Consider the following 22,212-nt stretch of genomic DNA (forward strand, 5'->3'; position numbering starts at 1 on the left):
AGAGTGAAGACAGTGTGTAAATCAGAGTAACAGAGGGTTCGTCAATCGAAGAGTGAAGACAGCGTGTAAATCAGAATAACAGAAGGTTCTTCAATCGAAGAGTGAAGACAGTGTGTAAATCAGAGTAACAGAAGGTTCATCAATCGAAGAGTGAAGACAGTGTGTAAATCAGAATAACAGAAAGTTCGTCAATCGAAGAGTGAAGACAGTGTGTAAATCAGAATAACAGAAGGTTCTTCAATCGAAGAGTGAAGACAGTGTGTAAATCAGAGTAACAGAAGGTTCTTCAATCGAAGAGTGAAGACAGTGTGTAAATCAGAATAACAGAATGTTCGTCAATCGAAGAGTGAAGACAGTGTGTAAATCAGAGTAACAGAAGGTTCGTCAATCGAAGAGTGAAGACATTGAAGAACCTTTTGCTGCTCTCGTTTATACAATCAGAGTGAAGACAGTGTGTAAACGAGAGCAGCAGAAGATTCTTCAATGAAGATAGTGAAGACTCCATGTCGGAGAAAAGCAGAAGTTTCCTCAGCAAAAGCTATTGAAGACCATGTTTCTATAATAAGCACCTCAGGCTTGAAAAGCATCCACAGCTAGAAATACTGGTGAGCTCTGTATTGTGCTGAGGACACTGTCCCCATTCTAGAATATACATAAAATTAACCGATAGGGTCCATTCGAATGATCAGTAGATTAAGCGTAACTGGCCCACCAGTAGGAGAGGATCATTGTCAGTTCTCTGCACATACTTCAAGTGCAGATAAATGTCACTCCTACATCTGTCGGATTGCTCTGTTTTAATTTGTTCGTGGGATGTGGGCAACATTGGCAAGGTACTATTTATTGCCCGTCCCCAGTTGCCCTGAGGGCATTAAGAGTGGAATTGGAGTTAGGTGGAGGCCCAGACCCTTCCCTGAAGGACATGAGTGAGCTAGATGGCTTTTTGGGACAATCCAATTGCTTTCATTTGGTCATTTTCCTGGTGCCAATCCGCAGACCAAATTCGATTTCACAACTTGCCGTGGTGGGATTTGAATTTGCGATCTCTGGGACGGGACCAGAACCAATAGGCTACTGTTCCCTGGAGACGACGGAAAACCAATGTTCCACACAACCGTTAAAGACTCTGTCCGTCTCGATCTCACTGGACGTCCCACCAGATAACAATGAGGAAGAGGCCCATGTGGACAATAGTCAGTGAGGTGCTGGAAGGAGTGTTCCAGGGCTTGGGTCATTGATAACACGAGGCCTCAAACGCCAAAGGGTCCAAAGTTTGGACAATCCAGTAAGGACCCTCACGCGAGACCAGGTCTAAATTTGTTTTCTGCAACTTCTGTGGAAAGTCACCAGGCAGCTTTTCTGCAGCTTTTGTTAACATAACAACTTAAGAAATAGTAGCAGGGGTAGGCTATACGGTCCCTCGAGCTTGCTCCGCCATTCAATAAGATCATGGCTAATCTTCGACCTCAATTCCTCGTTGGGGATGAAGATTCGGTCAAACCGGGTTCTGGTGGTAGGTTTTGTAAAATCATTTATTCCCGGCTTGTGGGCATCGCTGGCAAGGCTGGCATTTATTGCCCATCCCTAATTGCCCCTTGAGAAGGTGGTGGTGAGCCGCCTTCTTGAACCGCTGCAGTCCGTGTGGTGAAGGTTCTCCCACAGTGCTGTTAGGAAGGGAGTTCCAGGATTTTGACCCAGCGACGATGAAGGAACGGCCGATATATTTCCAAGTCGGGATGGTGTGTGACTCGGAGGGGAACGTGCAGGTGGTGTTCCCATGCACCTGCTGCTCTTGTCCTTCTAGGTGGTAGAGGTCGCGGGTTTGGGAGGTGCTGTCGAAGAAGCCTTGGCGAGTCGCTGCAGTGCATCCTGTGGATGGTCCACACTGCAGCCACGGTGCGCCGGTGGTGAAGGGAATGCTAATGGGTGGGGGAATGTGTAGTCTTTCAAAGAAGGGGAGAGTGATTGCAACAATTAGTTTTTACCCCCCTCTCATGATCCTGATGTTGTCTTGAAGGAAGCAATGATATAGTCTGTTTCATGGGAACTGCAGGACCACCCAAAGACCACCCCCCCACAACTACAAAAATCCTTCCAATGCATCTTGACTGCCTTCTTCACTTGGAGGATCGGTTAGCTCGAGGTCCTTCTGCTCAGGGGGGCGCGCGTGGGTGGGGGGACGGAATGTCCCACCCCACCCTGCGGCCCTACGAGAGGGGGGAAGGGGCCCCCTTTCTCCAGGGGTCAGAGTCCTCGGGGCCGGAGCCGCCGGACGCCTTGATCTGAAGCCACTTGTCGCCCAGGGCCTTGGTGAAATGGTCATCCACGGAGCCGGTGATGGAGACGGAGCTGCCGGACAGCTCAGGGACCTGGTAGTTCTTGCCGAGGCTTCTCCGGAAGTGCTCCTCTACCACAGGGTCGCAGGTGACAGTCAGGTCGGCGGCTGGGGAGAAGAGAGAGAGGCGGGGGGGGTCTTGAGAAGGCAGCGGGCTACAGGTGAAGAGGTGCGGGGAGGGGAAAGGGGGGAAAACCAGGATGGGGATCAGCGCCCTGAGTCCAGCAGTTGGACCGGACCTCAGCACAATGTTAAACACGTCTGTAACACATTCCCCTGTCCGCTGGGTCACTGATTTCACCGATACTCTATCCAACCCTGTGCTGTACCTGCCCTGGGAGTGTTTGATGGGACAGTGTAGAGGGAGCTTTACTCTGTATCTAACCCTGTACCTGCCCTGGGAGTGTTTGACGGGACAGTGTAGAGGGAGCTTTACTCTGTATCTAACCCTGTACCTGCCCTGGGAGTGTTTGATGGGACAGTGTAGAGGGAGCTTTACTCTGTATCTAACCCTGTACCTGCCCTGGGAGTGTTTGATGGGACAGTGTAGAGGGAGCTTTACTCTGTATCTAACCCTGTACCTGCCCTGGGAGTGTTTGATGGGACAGTGTAGAGGGAGCTTTACTCTGTATCTAACCCTGTACCTGCCCTGGGAGTGTTTGATGGGACAGTGTAGAGGGAGCTTTACTCTGTATCTAACCCTGTACCTGCCCTGGGAGTGTTTGATGGGACAGTGTAGAGGGAGCTTTACTCTGTATCTAACCCTGTACCTGCCCTGGGAGTGTTTGATGGGATGGTGTAGAGGGAGCTTTACTCTGTATCTAACCCTGTACCTGCCCTGGGAGTGTTTGATGGGACAGTGTAGAGGGAGCTTTACTCTGTATCTAACCCTGTACCTGCCCGGAGAGTGTTTGATGGGACAGTGTAGAGGGAGCTTTACTCTGTATCTAACCCTGTACCTGCCCCGGGAGTGTTTGATGGGACAGTGTAGAGGGAGCTTTACTCTGTATCTAACCCTGTACCTGCCCTGGGAGTGTTTGATGGGACGGTGTAGAGGGAGCTTTACTCTGTATCTAACCCTGTACCTGCCCCGGGAGTGTTTGATGGGACAGTGTAGAGGGAGCTTTACTCTGTATCTAACCCTGTACCTGCCCTGGGAGTGTTTGATGGGACAGTGTAGAGGGAGCTTTACTCTGTATCGAACCCAGTACCTGCCCTGGGAGTGTTTGATGGGGACAGTGTAGAGGGAGCTTTACTCTGTATCTAACCCTGTACCTGCCCTGGGAGTGTTTGATGGGACGGTGTAGAGGGAGCTTTACTCTGTATCTAACCCTGTACCTGCCCTGGGAGTGTTTGATGGGACAGTGTAGAGGGAGCTTTACTCTGTATCTAACCCTGTACCTGCCCTGGGAGTGTTTGATGGGACAGTGTAGAGGGAGCTTTACTCTGTATCTAACCCTGTACCTGCCCTGGGAGTGTTTGATGGGACAGTGTAGAGGGAGCTTTACTCTGTATCTAACCCTGTACCTGCCCTGGGAGTGTTTGATGGGACGGTGTAGAGGGAGCTTTACTCTGTATCTAACCCTGTACCTGCCCTGGGAGTGTTTGATGGGATGGTGTAGAGGGAGCTTTACTCTGTATCTAACCCTGTACCTGTCCTGGGAGCGTTTGATGGGACAGTGTAGAGGGAGCTTTACTCTGTATCTCACCCTGTACCTGCCCTGGGAGTGTTTGACGGGACAGTGTAGAGGGAGCTTTACTCTGTATCTAACCCTGTACCTGCCCTGGGAGTGTTTGATGGGACAGTGTAGAGGGAGCTTTACTCTGTATCTAACCCTGTACCGACCCTGGGAGTGTTTGATGGGATGGTGTAGAGGGAGCTTTACTCTGTATCTCACCCTGTACCTGTCCTGGGAGCGTTTGATGGGACAGTGTAGAGGGAGCTTTACTCTGTATCTAACCCTGTACCTGCCCTGGGAGTGTTTGACGGGACAGTGTAGAGGGAGCTTTACTCTGTATCTCACCCTGTACCTGCCCTGGGAGTGTTTGACGGGACAGTGTAGAGGGAGCTTTACTCTGTATCTCACCCTGTACCTGCCCTGGGAGTGTTTGATGCGACAGTATAGAGGGAGCTTTACTCTGTATCTCACCCTGTACCTGCCCTGGGAGTGTTTGATGGGACAGTGTAGAGGGAGCTTTACTCTGTATCTCACCCTGTACCTGCCCTGGGAGTGTTTGATGCGACAGTGCAGAGGGAGCTTTACTCTGTATCTGACCCTGTACCTGCCCTGGGAGTGTTTGATGGGACAGTGTAGAGGGAGCTTTACTCTGTATCTAACCCTGCACCTGCCCTGGGAGTGTTTGATGGGGACAGTGTAGAGGGAGCTTTACTCTGTATCTAACCCATTGAAGTAAATAAATAGCGCGTCATCATCAGAGATCTCTGACCTCGATAAGGACCTCACTTACTGGTTGTTTGAAGGAGTTATCTTGCTCTGTCATCTCTGTGCAAATTGGCCTCTTCTGGGAATCAAAGGGAGTGCAGTGAGGCTAAATGGTTAGCACATGTTCCGATAAGATGGATCTGAGGAGCATTAAAGGGGGCTGGAGGGGTCACCATGCCGCACGGAGCAAGAGGGATTGCAGTACTAGCTGTAAACAGTCTGATATATCCCACACCCCTCACTGTAACACTCTGATATATCCCACACCCCTCACTGTAACACTCTGATATATAACACACCCCTCACTGTAACACTCTGATATATCCCACACCCCTCACTGTAACACTCTGATATATCCCACACCCCTCACTGTAACACTCTGATATATCCCACACCCCTCACTGTAACACTCTGATATATCCCACACCCCTCACTGTAACACTCTGATATATCCCACACCCCTCACTGTAACACTCTGATATATCCCACACCCCTCACTGTAACACTCTGATATATCCCACACCCCTCACTGTAACACTCTGATATATCCCACACCCCTCACTGTAACACTCTGATATACCCCACACCCCTCACTGTAACACTCCGATATATCCCGCACCCCTCACTGTAACACTCTGATATACCCCACACCCCTCACTGTAACACTCTGATATATCCCACACCCCTCACAGTAACACTCTGATATATCCCGCACCCCTCACTGTAACACTCTGATATATCCCACACCCCTCACTGTAACACTCTGATATATCCCACACCCCTCACTGTAACACTCTGATATATCCCACACCCCTCACTGTAACACTCTGATATATCCCACACCCCTCACTGTAAAACACTGATATATCCCACACCCCTCACTGTAACACTCTGATATATCCCACACCCCTCACTGTAACACTCTGATATATCCCACACCCCTCACTGTAACACTCTGATATATCCCACACCCCTCACTATCACACTCTGATATATCCCACACCCCTCACTGTAACACTCTGATATACCCCACATCCCTCACTGTAACACTCTGATATATCCCACACCCCTCACTGTAAAACACTGATATATCCCACACCCCTCACTGTAACACTCTGATATATCCCACACCCCTCACTGTAAAACACTGATATATCCCACACCCCTCACTGTAACACTCTGATATATCCCACACCCCTCACTGTAACACTCTGATATATCCCACACCCCTCACTGTAACACTCTGATATATCCCACACCCCTCACTGTAAAACACTGATATATCCCACACCCCTCACTGTAACACTCTGATATATCCCACACCCCTCACTGTAACACTCTGATATATCCCACACCCCTCACTGTAACACTCTGATATATCCCACACCCCTCACTGTAACACTCTGATATATCCCACACCCCTCACTGTAAAACACTGATATATCCCACACCCCTCACTGTAACACTCTGATATATCCCACACCCCTCACTGTAACACTCTGATATATCCCACACCCCTCACTGTAACACTCTAATATATCCCACACCCCTCACTGCAACACTCCGATATATCCCACACCCCTCACTGTAACACTCTGATATATCCCGCACCCCTCACTGTAACACTCTGATATACCCCACACCCCTCACTGTAACACTCTGATATACAACCCACACCCCTCACTGTAACTCTCTGATATATCCCACACCCCTCACTGTAACACTCTGATATACCCCACACCCCTCACTGTAACACTCTGATATATCCCACACCCCTCACTGTAACACTCTGATATATCCCACAGCCCTCACTGTAACACGGATATACCCCACACCCCTCACTGTAACACTCTGATATATCCCACACCCCTCACTGTAACACTCTGATATATCCCACACCCCTCACTGTAAGACTCTGATATACCCCACACCCCTCACTGTAACAGTCTGATATAACCCACACCCCTCACTGTAACACTCTGATATACCCCACACCCCTCACTGTAACACTCTGATATATCCCACACCCCTCACTGTAACACTCTGATATATCCCACACCCCTCACTGTAACACTCTGATATATCCCACACCCCTCACTGTAACACTCTGATATATCCCACACCCCTCACTGTAACACTCTGATATACCCCACACCCCTCACTGTAACACTCTGATATATCCCACACCCCTCACTGTAACACTCTGATATATCCCACACCCCTCACTGTAACACTCTGATATATCCCACACCACTCACTGCAACACTCTGATATATCCCACACCCCTCACTGTAACACTCTGATATATCCCGCACCCCTCACTGTAACACTCTGATATACCCCACACCCCTCACTGTAACACTCTGATATACCCCACACCCCTCACTGTAACACTCTGATATATCCCACACCCCTCACTGTAACACTCTGATATATCCCACACCCCTCACAGTAACTCTCTGATATATTCCACACCCCTCACTGTAACACTCTGATATATCCCACACCCCTCACAGTAACTCTCTGATATATTCCACACCCCTCACTGTAACACACTGATATACCCCACTCCCCTCACTGTAACACTCTGATATACCCCACACCCCTCACTGTAACACTCTGATATATCCCACACCCCTCACTGTAACACTCTGATATACCCCACACCGCTCACTGTAACACTCTGATATACCCCACACCCCTCACTGTAACACTCTGATATACCCCACACCCCTCACTGTAACACTCTGATATATCCCACACCCCTCACTGTAACACTCTGATATATCCCACACCCCTCACTGTAACACTCTGATATTCCCCACACCCCTCACTGTAACACTCTGATATATCCCACACCCCTCACTGTAACACTCTGATATATCCCACACCCCTCACTGTAACACTCTGATATATCCCACACCCCTCACTGCAACACTCTGATATATCCCACACCCCTCACTGTAACACTCTGATATATCCCGCACCCCTCACTGTAACACTCTGATATACCCCACACCCCTCACTGTAACACTCTGATATATCCCACACCCCTCACTGCAACACTCTGATATATCCCACACCCCTCACTGTAACACTCTGATATACCCCACACCCCTCACTGTAACACTCTGATATAACCCACACACCTCACTGTAACACTCTGATATATCCCACACCCCTCACTGTAACACTCTGATATATCCCGCACCCCTCACTGTAACACTCTGATATACCCCACACCCCTCACTGTAACACTCTGATATATCCCACACCCCTCACTGCAACACTCTGATATATCCCACACCCCTCACTGTAACACTCTGATATACCCCACACCCCTCACTGTAACACTCTGATATAACCCACACACCTCACTGTAACACTCTGATATATCCCACACCCCTCACTATAACACGGATATACCCCACACCCCTCACTGTAACACTCTGATATATCCCACACCCCTCACTGTAACACTCTGATATACCCCACACCCCTCACTGTAACACTCTGATATATCCCACACCCCTCACTGTAACACTCTGATATATCCCACACCCCTCACTGTAACACTCTGATATATCCCACACCCCTCACTGTAACACTCTGATATATCCCACACCCCTCACTGTAACACTCTGATATATCCCACACCCCTCACTGTAACACTCTGATATATCCCACACCCCTCACTGTAACACTCTGATATATCCCACACCCCTCACTGTAACACTCTAATATATCCCACACCCCTCACTGCAACACTCCGATATATCCCACACCCCTCACTGTAACACTCTGATATATCCCGCACCCCTCACTGTAACACTCTGATATACCCCACACCCCTCACTGTAACACTCTGATATACAACCCACACCCCTCACTGTAACTCTCTGATATATCCCACACCCCTCACTGCAACACTCTGATATATCCCACACCCCTCACTGTAACACTCTGATATACCCCACACCCCTCACTGTAACACTCTGATATATCCCACACCCCTCACTGTAACACTCTGATATATCCCACACCCCTCACTGTAACACGGATATACCCCACACCCCTCACTGTAACACTCTGATATATCCCACACCCCTCACTGTAACACTCTGATATATCCCACACCCCTCACTGTAAGACTCTGATATACCCCACACCCCTCACTGTAACAGTCTGATATAACCCACACCCCTCACTGTAACACTCTGATATACCCCACACCCCTCACTGTAACACTCTGATATATCCCACACCCCTCACTGTAACACTCTGATATATCCCACACCCCTCACTGTAACACTCTGATATATCCCACACCCCTCACTGTAACACTCTGATATATCCCACACCCCTCACTGTAACACTCTGATATACCCCACACCCCTCACTGTAACACTCTGATATATCCCACACCCCTCACTGTAACACTCTGATATATCCCACACCCCTCACTGTAACACTCTGATATATCCCACACCACTCACTGCAACACTCTGATATATCCCACACCCCTCACTGTAACACTCTGATATATCCCGCACCCCTCACTGTAACACTCTGATATACCCCACACCCCTCACTGTAACACTCTGATATACCCCACACCCCTCACTGCAACACTCTGATATATCCCACACCCCTCACTGTAACACTCTGATATCCCCCACACCCCTCACTGTAACACTCTGATATATCCCACACCCCTCACTGTAACACTCTGATATACCCCACACCGCTCACTGTAACACTCTGATATACCCCACACCCCTCACTGTAACACTCTGATATACCCCACACCCCTCACTGTAACACTCTGATATATCCCACACCCCTCACTGTAACACTCTGATATATCCCACACCCCTCACTGTAACACTCTGATATTCCCCACACCCCTCACTGTAACACTCTGATATATCCCACACCCCTCACTGTAACACTCTGATATATCCCACACCCCTCACTGTAACACTCTGATATATCCCACACCCCTCACTGCAACACTCTGATATATCCCACACCCCTCACTGTAACACTCTGATATATCCCGCACCCCTCACTGTAACACTCTGATATACCCCACACCCCTCACTGTAACACTCTGATATATCCCACACCCCTCACTGCAACACTCTGATATATCCCACACCCCTCACTGTAACACTCTGATATACCCCACACCCCTCACTGTAACACTCTGATATAACCCACACACCTCACTGTAACACTCTGATATATCCCACACCCCTCACTATAACACGGATATACCCCACACCCCTCACTGTAACACTCTGATATATCCCGCACCCCTCACTGTAACACTCTGATATACCCCACACCCCTCACTGTAACACTCTGATATATCCCACACCCCTCACTGCAACACTCTGATATATCCCACACCCCTCACTGTAACACTCTGATATACCCCACACCCCTCACTGTAACACTCTGATATAACCCACACACCTCACTGTAACACTCTGATATATCCCACACCCCTCACTATAACACGGATATACCCCACACCCCTCACTGTAACACTCTGATATATCCCACACCCCTCACTGTAACACTCTGATATACCCCACACCCCTCACTGTAACACTCTGATATATCCCACACCCCTCACTGTAACACTCTGATATATCCCACACCCCTCACTGTAACACTCTGATATATCCCACACCCCTCACTGTAACACTCTGATATATCCCACACCCCTCACTGTAACACTCTGATATACCCCACATCCCTCACTGTAACACTCTGATATACCCCACACCCCTCACTGTAACACTCTGATATACCCCACACCCCTCACTGTAACACTCTGATATACCCCACACCCCTCACTGTAACACTCTGATATACCCCACACCCCTCACTGTAACACTCTGATATACCCCACACCCCTCACTGTAACACTCTGATATATCCCACAACCCTCACTGTTACACTCTGATAGACCCCACACCCCTCACTGTAACACTCTGATATACCCCACACCCCTCACTGTAACACTCTGATATACCCCACACCCCTCACTGTAACACTCTGATATATCCCACACCCCTCACTGTAACACTCTGATATATCCCACACCCCTCACTGCAACACTCTGATATATCCCACACCCCTCACTGTAACACTCTGATATACCCCACACCCCTCACTGTAACACTCTGATATATCCCACACCCCTCACTGTAACACTCTGATATATCCCACACCCCTCACTGCAACACTCTGATATATCCCACACCCCTCACTGGAACACTCTGAAATATCCCGCACCCCTCACTGTAACACTCTGATATACCCCACACCCCTCACTGTAACACTCTGATATATCCCACACCCCTCACTGCAACACTCTGATATATCCCACACCCCTCACTGTAACACTCTGATATACCCCACACCCCTCACTGTAACACTCTGATATATCCCACACCCCTCACTGTAACACTCTGATCTATCCCACACCCCTCACTATAACACGGATATACCCCACACCCCTCACTGTAACACTCTGATATATCCCACACCCCTCACTGTAACACTCTGATATATCCCACACCCCTCACTGTAACACTCTGATATAACCCACACCCCTCACTGTAACACTCTGATATACCCCACACCCCTCACTGTAACACTCTGATATATCCCACACCCCTCACTGTAACACTCTGATATATCCCACACCCCTCACTGTAACACTCTGATATACCCCACATCCCTCACTGTAACACTCTGATATACCCCACACCCCTCACTGTCACACTCTGAAAGACCCCACACCCCTCACTGTAACACTCTGATATACCCCACACCCCTCACTGTAACACTCTGATATACCCCACACCCCTCACTGTAACACTCTGATATAACCCACACCCCTCACTGTAACACTCTGATATATCCCACACCCCTCACTGTAACACTCTGATATATCCCACACCCCTCACTGTAACACTCTGATATATCCCACACCCCTCACTGTAACACTCTGATATACCCCACATCCCTCACTGTAACACCCCTCACTGTCACACTCTGAAAGACCCCACACCCCTCACTGTAACACTCTGATATACCCCACACCCCTCACTGTAACACTCTGATATATCCCACACCCCTCACTGTAACACTCTGATCTATCCCACACCCCTCACTATAACACGGATATACCCCACACCCCTCACTGTAACACTCTGATATATCCCACACCCCTCACTGTAACACTCTGATATACCCCACATCCCTCACTGTAACACTCTGATATACCCCACACCCCTCACTGTCACACTCTGAAAGACCCCACACCCCTCACTGTAACACTCTGATATACCCCACACCCCTCACTGTAACACTCTGATATACCCCACACCCCTCACTGTAACACTCTGATATACCCCACACCCCTCACTGTAACACTCTGATATATCCCACACCCCTCACTGTAACACTCTGATATATCCCACACCCCTCACTGTAACACTCTGATATATCCCACACCCCTCACTGTAACACTCTGATATATCCCACACCCCTCACTGCAACACTCTGATATATCCCACACCCCTCACTGTAACACTCTGATATATCCCGCACCCCTCACTGTAACACTCTGATATACCCCACACCCCTCACTGTAACACTCTGATATATCCCACACCCCTCACTGTAACACTCTGATATATCCCACACCCCTCACTGTAACACTCTGATATATCCCACACCCCTCACTGCAACACTCTGATATATCCCACACCCCTCACTGTAACACTCTGATATACCCCACACCCCTCACTGTAACACTCTGATATAACCCACACACCTCACTGTAACACTCTGATATATCCCACACCCCTCACTATAACACGGATATACCCCACACCCCTCACTGTAACACTCTGATATATCCCGCACCCCTCACTGTAACACTCTGATATACCCCACACCCCTCACTGTAACACTCTGATATATCCCACACCCCTCACTGCAACACTCTGATATATCCCACACCCCTCACTGTAACACTCTGATATACCCCACACCCCTCACTGTAACACTCTGATATATCCCACACCCCTCACTGTAACACTCTGATATATCCCACACCCCTCACTGTAACACTCTGATATATCCCACACCCCTCACTGTAACACTCTGATATATCCCACACCCCTCACTGTAACACTCTGATATACCCCACACCCCTCACTGTAACACTCTGATATACCCCACACCCCTCACTGTAACACTCTGATATACCCCACACCCCTCACTGTAACACTCTGATATACCCCACACCCCTCACTGTAACACTCTGATATACCCCACACCCCTCACTGTAACACTCTGATATATCCCACAACCCTCACTGTTACACTCTGATAGACCCCACACCCCTCACTGTAACACTCTGATATACCCCACACCCCTCACTGTAACACTCTGATATACCCCACACCCCTCACTGCAACACTCTGATATATCCCACACCCCTCACTGTAACACTCTGATATATCCCACACCCCTCACTGCAACACTCTGATATATCCCACACCCCTCACTGTAACACTCTGATATACCCCACACCCCTCACTGTAACACTCTGATATATCCCACACCCCTCACTGTAACACTCTGATATATCCCACACCCCTCACTGCAACACTCTGATATATCCCACACCCCTCACTGGAACACTCTGAAATATCCCGCACCCCTCACTGTAACACTCTGATATACCCCACACCCCTCACTGTAACACTCTGATATATCCCACACCCCTCACTGCAACACTCTGATATATCCCACACCCCTCACTGTAACACTCTGATATACCCCACACCCCTCACTGTAACACTCTGATATATCCCACACCCCTCACTGTAACACTCTGATATATCCCACACCCCTCACTGTAACACTCTGATATATCCCACACCCCTCACTGTAACACTCTGATCTATCCCACACCCCTCACTATAACACGGATATACCCCACACCCCTCACTGTAACACTCTGATATATCCCACACCCCTCACTGTAACACTCTGATATACCCCACACCCCTCACTGTAACACTCTGATATATCCCACACCCCTCACTGTAACACTCTGATATATCCCACACCCCTCACTGTAACACTCTGATATATCCCACACCCCTCACTGTAACACTCTGATATATCCCACACCCCTCACTGTAACACTCTGATATACCCCACATCCCTCACTGTAACACTCTGATATACCCCACACCCCTCACTGTAACACTCTGATATACCCCACACCCCTCACTGTAACACTCTGATATACCCCACACCCCTCACTGTAACACTCTGATATACCCCACACCCCTCACTGTAACACTCTGATATACCCCACACCCCTCACTGTAACACTCTGATATATCCCACAACCCTCACTGTTACACTCTGATAGACCCCACACCCCTCACTGTAACACTCTGATATACCCCACACCCCTCACTGTAACACTCTGATATACCCCACACCCCTCACTGTAACACTCTGATATATCCCACACCCCTCACTGTAACACTCTGATATATCCCACACCCCTCACTGCAACACTCTGATATATCCCACACCCCTCACTGTAACACTCTGATATACCCCACACCCCTCACTGTAACACTCTGATATATCCCACACCCCTCACTGTAACACTCTGATATATCCCACACCCCTCACTGCAACACTCTGATATATCCCACACCCCTCACTGGAACACTCTGAAATATCCCGCACCCCTCACTGTAACACTCTGATATACCCCACACCCCTCACTGTAACACTCTGATATATCCCACACCCCTCACTGCAACACTCTGATATATCCCACACCCCTCACTGTAACACTCTGATATACCCCACACCCCTCACTGTAACACTCTGATATATCCCACACCCCTCACTGTAACACTCTGATCTATCCCACACCCCTCACTATAACACGGATATACCCCACACCCCTCACTGTAACACTCTGATATATCCCACACCCCTCACTGTAACACTCTGATATATCCCACACCCCTCACTGTAACACTCTGATATAACCCACACCCCTCACTGTAACACTCTGATATACCCCACACCCCTCACTGTAACACTCTGATATATCCCACACCCCTCACTGTAACACTCTGATATATCCCACACCCCTCACTGTAACACTCTGATATACCCCACATCCCTCACTGTAACACTCTGATATACCCCACACCCCTCACTGTCACACTCTGAAAGACCCCACACCCCTCACTGTAACACTCTGATATACCCCACACCCCTCACTGTAACACTCTGATATACCCCACACCCCTCACTGTAACACTCTGATATACCCCACACCCCTCACTGTAACACTCTGATATATCCCACACCCCTCACTGTAACACTCTGATATATCCCACACCCCTCACTGTAACACTCTGATATATCCCACACCCCTCACTGTAACACTCTGATATACCCCACATCCCTCACTGTAACACTCTGATATACCCCACACCCCTCACTGTCACACTCTGAAAGACCCCACACCCCTCACTGTAACACTCTGATATACCCCACACCCCTCACTGTAACACTCTGATATATCCCACACCCCTCACTGTAACACTCTGATATACCCCACACCCCTCACTGTAACACTCTGATATAACCCACACCCCTCACTGTAACACTCTGATATATCCCACACCCCTCACTGTAACACTCTGATATACCCCACACCCCTCACTGTAACACTCTGATCTATCCCACACCCCTCACTATAACACGGATATACCCCACACCCCTCACTGTAACACTCTGATATATCCCACACCCCTCACTGTAACACTCTGATATACCCCACATCCCTCACTGTAACACTCTGATATACCCCACACCCCTCACTGTCACACTCTGAAAGACCCCACACCCCTCACTGTAACACTCTGATATACCCCACACCCCTCACTGTAACACTCTGATATACCCCACACCCCTCACTGTAACACTCTGATATACCCCACACCCCTCACTGTAACACTCTGATATATCCCACACCCCTCACTGTAACACTCTGATATATCCCACACCCCTCACTGTAACACTCTGATATATCCCACACCCCTCACTGTAACACTCTGATATACCCCACACCCCTCACTGTAACACTCTGATATATCCCGCACCCCTCACTGTAACACTCTGATATACCCCACACCCCTCACTGTAACACTCTGATATATCCCACACCCCTCACTGTAACACTCTGATATATCCCGCACCCCTCACTGTAACACTCTGATATATCCCACACCCCTCACTGTAACACTCTGATATATCCCACACCCCTCACTGTAACACTCTGATATATCCCACACCCCTCACTGTAACACTCTGATATATCCCACACCCCTCACTGTAAAACACTGATATATCCCACACCCCTCACTGTACCACTCTGATATATCCCACACCCCTCACTGTAACACTCTGATATATCCCACACCCCTCACTATCACACTCTGATATATCCCACACCCCTCACTGTAACACTCTGATATACCCCACATCCCTCACTGTAACACTCTGATATATCCCACACCCCTCACTGTAAAACACTGATATATCCCACACCCCTCACTGTAACACTCTGATATATCCCACACCCCTCACTGTAAAACACTGATATATCCCACACCCCTCACTGTAACACTCTGATATATCCCACACCCCTCACTGTAACACTCTGATATATCCCACACCCCTCACTGTAACACTCTGATATATCCCACACCCCTCACTGTAAAACACTGATATATCCCACACCCCTCACTGTCACACTCTGATATATCCCACACCCCTCACTGTAACACTCTGATATATCCCACACCCCTCACTGTAACACTCTGATATATCCCACACCCCTCACTGTAACACTCTGATATATCCCACACCCCTCACTGTAAAACACTGATATATCCCACACCCCTCACTGTAACACTCTGATATATCCCACACCCCTCACTGTAACACTCTGATATATCCCACACCCCTCACTGTAACACTCTAATATATCCCACACCCCTCACTGCAACACTCCGATATATCCCACACCCCTCACTGTAATACTCTGATATATCCCGCACCCCTCAATGTAACACTCTGATATACCCCACACCCCTCACTGTAACACTCTGATAGACAACCCACACCCCTCACTGTAACTCTCTGATATATCCCACACCCCTCACTGCAACACTCTGATATATCCAACACCCCTCACTGTAACACTCTGATATACCCCACACCCCTCACTGTAACACTCTGATATATCCCACACCCCTCACTGTAACACTCTGATATATCCCACACCCCTCACTGTAACACGGATATACCCCACACCCCTCACTGTAACACTCTGATATATCCCACACCCCTCACTGTAACACTCTGATATATCCCACACCCCTCACTGTAAGACTCTGATATACCCCACACCCCTCACTGTAACACTCTGATATACCCCACACCCCTCACTGTAACACTCTGATATACCCCACACCCCTCACTGTAACACTCTGATATATCCCACACCCCTCACTGTAACACTCTGATATATCCCACACCCCTCACTGTAACACTCTGATATATCCCACACCCCTCACTGTAACACTCTGATATATCCCACACCCCTCACTGTAACACTCTGATATATCCCACACCCCTCACTGTAACACTCTGATATATCCCACACCCCTCACTGTAACACTCTGATATATCCCACACCCCTCACTGTAACACTCTGATATATCCCGCACCCCTCACTGTAACACTCTGATATACCCCACACCCCTCACTGTAACACTCTGATATACCCCACACCCCTCACTGCAACACTCTGATATATCCCACACCCCTCACTGTAACACTCTGATATACCCCACACCCCTCACTGTAACACTCTGATATATCCCACACCCCTCACTGTAACACTCTGATATACCCCACACCGCTCACTGTAACACTCTGATATACCCCACACCCCTCACTGTAACACTCTGATATACCCCACACCCCTCACTGTAACACTCTGATATATCCCACACCCCTCACTGTAACACTCTGATATATCCCACACCCCTCACTGTAACACTCTGATATTCCCCACACCCCTCACTGTAACACTCTGATATATCCCACACCCCTCACTGTAACACTCTGATATATCCCACACCCCTCACTGTAACACTCTGATATATCCCACACCCCTCACTGCAACACTCTGATATATCCCACACCCCTCACTGTAACACTCTGATATATCCCGCACCCCTCACTGTAACACTCTGATATACCCCACACCCCTCACTGTAACACTCTGATATATCCCACACCCCTCACTGCAACACTCTGATATATCCCACACCCCTCACTGTAACACTCTGATATACCCCACACCCCTCACTGTAACACTCTGATATAACCCACACACCTCACTGTAACACTCTGATATATCCCACACCCCTCACTATAACACGGATATACCCCACACCCCTCACTGTAACACTCTGATATATCCCGCACCCCTCACTGTAACACTCTGATATACCCCACACCCCTCACTGTAACACTCTGATATATCCCACACCCCTCACTGCAACACTCTGATATATCCCACACCCCTCACTGTAACACTCTGATATACCCCACACCCCTCACTGTAACACTCTGATATAACCCACACACCTCACTGTAACACTCTGATTTCTCCCACACCCCTCACTATAACACGGATATACCCCACACCCCTCACTGTAACACTCTGATATATCCCACACCCCTCACTGTAACACTCTGATATATCCCACACCCCTCACTGTAACACTCTGATATATCCCACACCCCTCACTGTAACACTCTGATATATCCCACACCCCTCACTGTAACACTCTGATATACCCCACATCCCTCACTGTAACACTCTGATATACCCCACACCCCTCACTGTAACACTCTGATATACCCCACACCCCTCACTGTAACACTCTGATATACCCCACACCCCTCACTGTAACACTCTGATATACCCCACACCCCTCACTGTAACACTCTGATATACCCCACACCCCTCACTGTAACACTCTGATGTATCCCACAACCCTCACTGTTACACTCTGATAGACCCCACACCCCTCACTGTAACACTCTGATATACCCCACACCCCTCACTGTAACACTCTGATATACCCCACACCCCTCACTGTAACACTCTGATATATCCCACACCCCTCACTGTAACACTCTGATATATCCCACACCCCTCACTGTAACACTCTGATATATCCCACACCCCTCACTGTAACACTCTGATATACCCCACACCCCTCACTGTAACACTCTGATATATCCCACACCCCTCACTGTAACACTCTGATATACCCCACACCCCTCACTGTAACACTCTGATATATCCCACACCCCTCACTGCAACACTCTGATATATCCCACACCCCTCACTGTCACACTCTGATATATCCCGCACCCCTCACTGTAAAACTCTGATATACCCCACACCCCTCACTGTAACACTCTGATATATCCCACACCCCTCACTGCAACACTCTGATATATCCCACACCCCTCACTGTAACACTCTGATATACCCCACACCCCTCACTGTAACACTCTGATATATCCCACACCCCTCACTGTAACACTCTGATCTATCCCACACCCCTCACTATAACACGGATATACCCCACACCCCTCACTGTAACACTCTGATATATCCCACACCCCTCACTGTAACACTCTGATATATCCCACACCCCTCACTGTAACACTCTGATATAACCCACACCCCTCACTGTAACACTCTGATATACCCCACACCCCTCACTGTAACACTCTGATATATCCCACACCCCTCACTGTAACACTCTGATATATCCCACACCCCTCACTGTAACACTCTGATATACCCCACATCCCTCACTGTAACACGGATATACCCCACACCCCTCACTGTAACACTCTGATATATCCCACACCCCTCACTGTAACACTCTGATATACCCCACATCCCTCACTGTAACACTCTGATATACCCCAGACCCCTCACTGTAACACTCTGATATACCCCACACCCCTCACTGTAACACTCTGATATATCCCACACCCCTCACTGTAACACTCTGATATACCCCACATCCCTCACTGTAACACTCTGATATACCCCACACCCCTCACTGTAACACTCTGATATACCCCACACCCCTCACTGTAACACTCTGATATACCCCACACCCCTCACTGTAACACTCTGATATATCCCACACCCCTCACTGTAACACTCTGATATACCCCACATCCCTCACTGTAACACTCTGATATACCCCAGACCCCTCACTGTCACACTCTGAAAGACCCCACACCCCTCACTGTAACACTCTGATATACCCCACACACCTCACTGTAACACTCTGATATACCCCACACCCCTCACTGTAACACTCTGATATACCCCACACCCCTCACTGTAACACTCTGATATATCCCACACCCCTCACTGTAACACTCTGATAGACCCCACACCCCTCACTGTAACACTCTGATATATCCCACACCCCTGACTGTAACACTCTGATATATCCCACACCCCTCACTGTAACACTCTGATAGACCCCACACCCCTCACTGTAACACTCTGATATATCCCACACACCTCACTGTAACACTCTGATATATCCCACACCCCCTCACTGTAACACTCTGATATATCCCACACCCCTCACTGTAACACTCTGATATATCCCACACCCCTCACTGTAACACTCTGATATACCCCACACCCCTCACTATAACACTCTGATATATCCCACACCCCTCACTGTAACACTCTGATATATCCCACACCCCTCACTGTAACACTCTGATATATCGCACACCCCTCACTGTAACACTCTGATATATCCCACACCCCTCACTGTAACACTCTGATATACCCCACACCCCTCACTGTAACACTCTGATATATCCCACACCCCTCACTGTAACACTCTGATATATCCCGCACCCCTCACTGTAACACTCTGATATACCCCACACCCCTCACTGTAACACTCTGATATATCCCACAACCCTCACTGTTACACTCTGATAGACCCCACACCCCTCACTGTAACACTCTGATATATCCCACAACCCTCACTGTTACACTCTGATAGACCCCACACCCCTCACTGTAACACTCTGATATACCCCACACCCCTCACTGTAACACTCTGATATACCCCACACCCCTCACTGTAACACTCTGATATATCCCACACCCCTCACTGTAACACTCTGATATATCCCACACCCCTCACTGCAACACTCTGATATACCCCACACCCCTCACTGTAACACTCTGATATATCCCACACCCCTCACTGTAACACTCTGATATATCCCACACCCCTCACTGCAACACTCTGATATATCCCACACCCCTCACTGTCACACTCTGATATATCCCGCACCCCTCACTGTAACACTCTGATATACCCCACACCCCTCACTGTAACACTCTGATATATCCCACACCCCTCACTGCAACACTCTGATATATCCCACACCCCTCACTGTAACACTCTGATATACCCCACACCCCTCACTGTAACACTCTGATATATCCCACACCCCTCACTGTATCACTCTGATCTATCCCACACCCCTCACTATAACACGGATATACCCCACACCCCTCACTGTAACACTCTGATATATCCCACACCCCTCACTGTAACACTCTGATATATCCCACACCCCTCACTGTAACACTCTGATATAACCCACACCCCTCACTGTAACACTCTGATATACCCCACACCCCTCACTGTAACACTCTGATATATCCCACACCCCTCACTGTAACACTCTGATATATCCCACACCCCTCACTGTAACACTCTGATATACCCCACATCCCTCACTGTAACACTCTGATATACCCCAGACCCCTCACTGTCACACTCTGAAAGACCCCACACCCCTCACTGTAACACTCTGATATACCCCACACACCTCACTGTAACACTCTGATATACCCCACACCCCTCACTGTAACACTCTGATATATCCCACACCCCTCACTGTAACACTCTGATAGACCCCACACCCCTCACTGTAACACTCTGATATATCCCACACCCCTGACTGTAACACTCTGATATATCCCACACCCCTCACTGTAACACTCTGATATACCCCACACCCCTCACTGTAACACTCTGATATATCCCACACCCCTCACTGTAACACTCTGATATATCCCACACCCCTCACTGTAACACTCTGATATTCCCCACACCCCTCACTGTAACACTCTGATATATC

General features: G+C 48.8%; 1 protein-coding gene across 1 annotated transcript in view; it reads right to left on the reverse strand.

Moving 5' to 3' along the window:
• Positions 1-384: 384 nt before the first annotated feature.
• Positions 385-22,212, reverse strand: part of LOC137320192 (transcription cofactor vestigial-like protein 4) — a 59,424-nt gene continuing 37,596 nt past the window's right edge. Inside the window, exon 5 of the mRNA XM_067981910.1 lies at positions 385-2,443. Coding sequence (XP_067838011.1) covers positions 2,208-2,443 — 236 coding nt within the window. The 3' untranslated portion in view covers positions 385-2,207. The remainder of the gene's footprint in view (positions 2,444-22,212) is intronic.

The sequence above is a fragment of the Heptranchias perlo genome, unplaced genomic scaffold, assembly GCF_035084215.1.
Source record: "Heptranchias perlo isolate sHepPer1 unplaced genomic scaffold, sHepPer1.hap1 HAP1_SCAFFOLD_998, whole genome shotgun sequence".
NCBI classification, from domain to species: Eukaryota; Metazoa; Chordata; class Chondrichthyes; order Hexanchiformes; family Hexanchidae; genus Heptranchias; species Heptranchias perlo.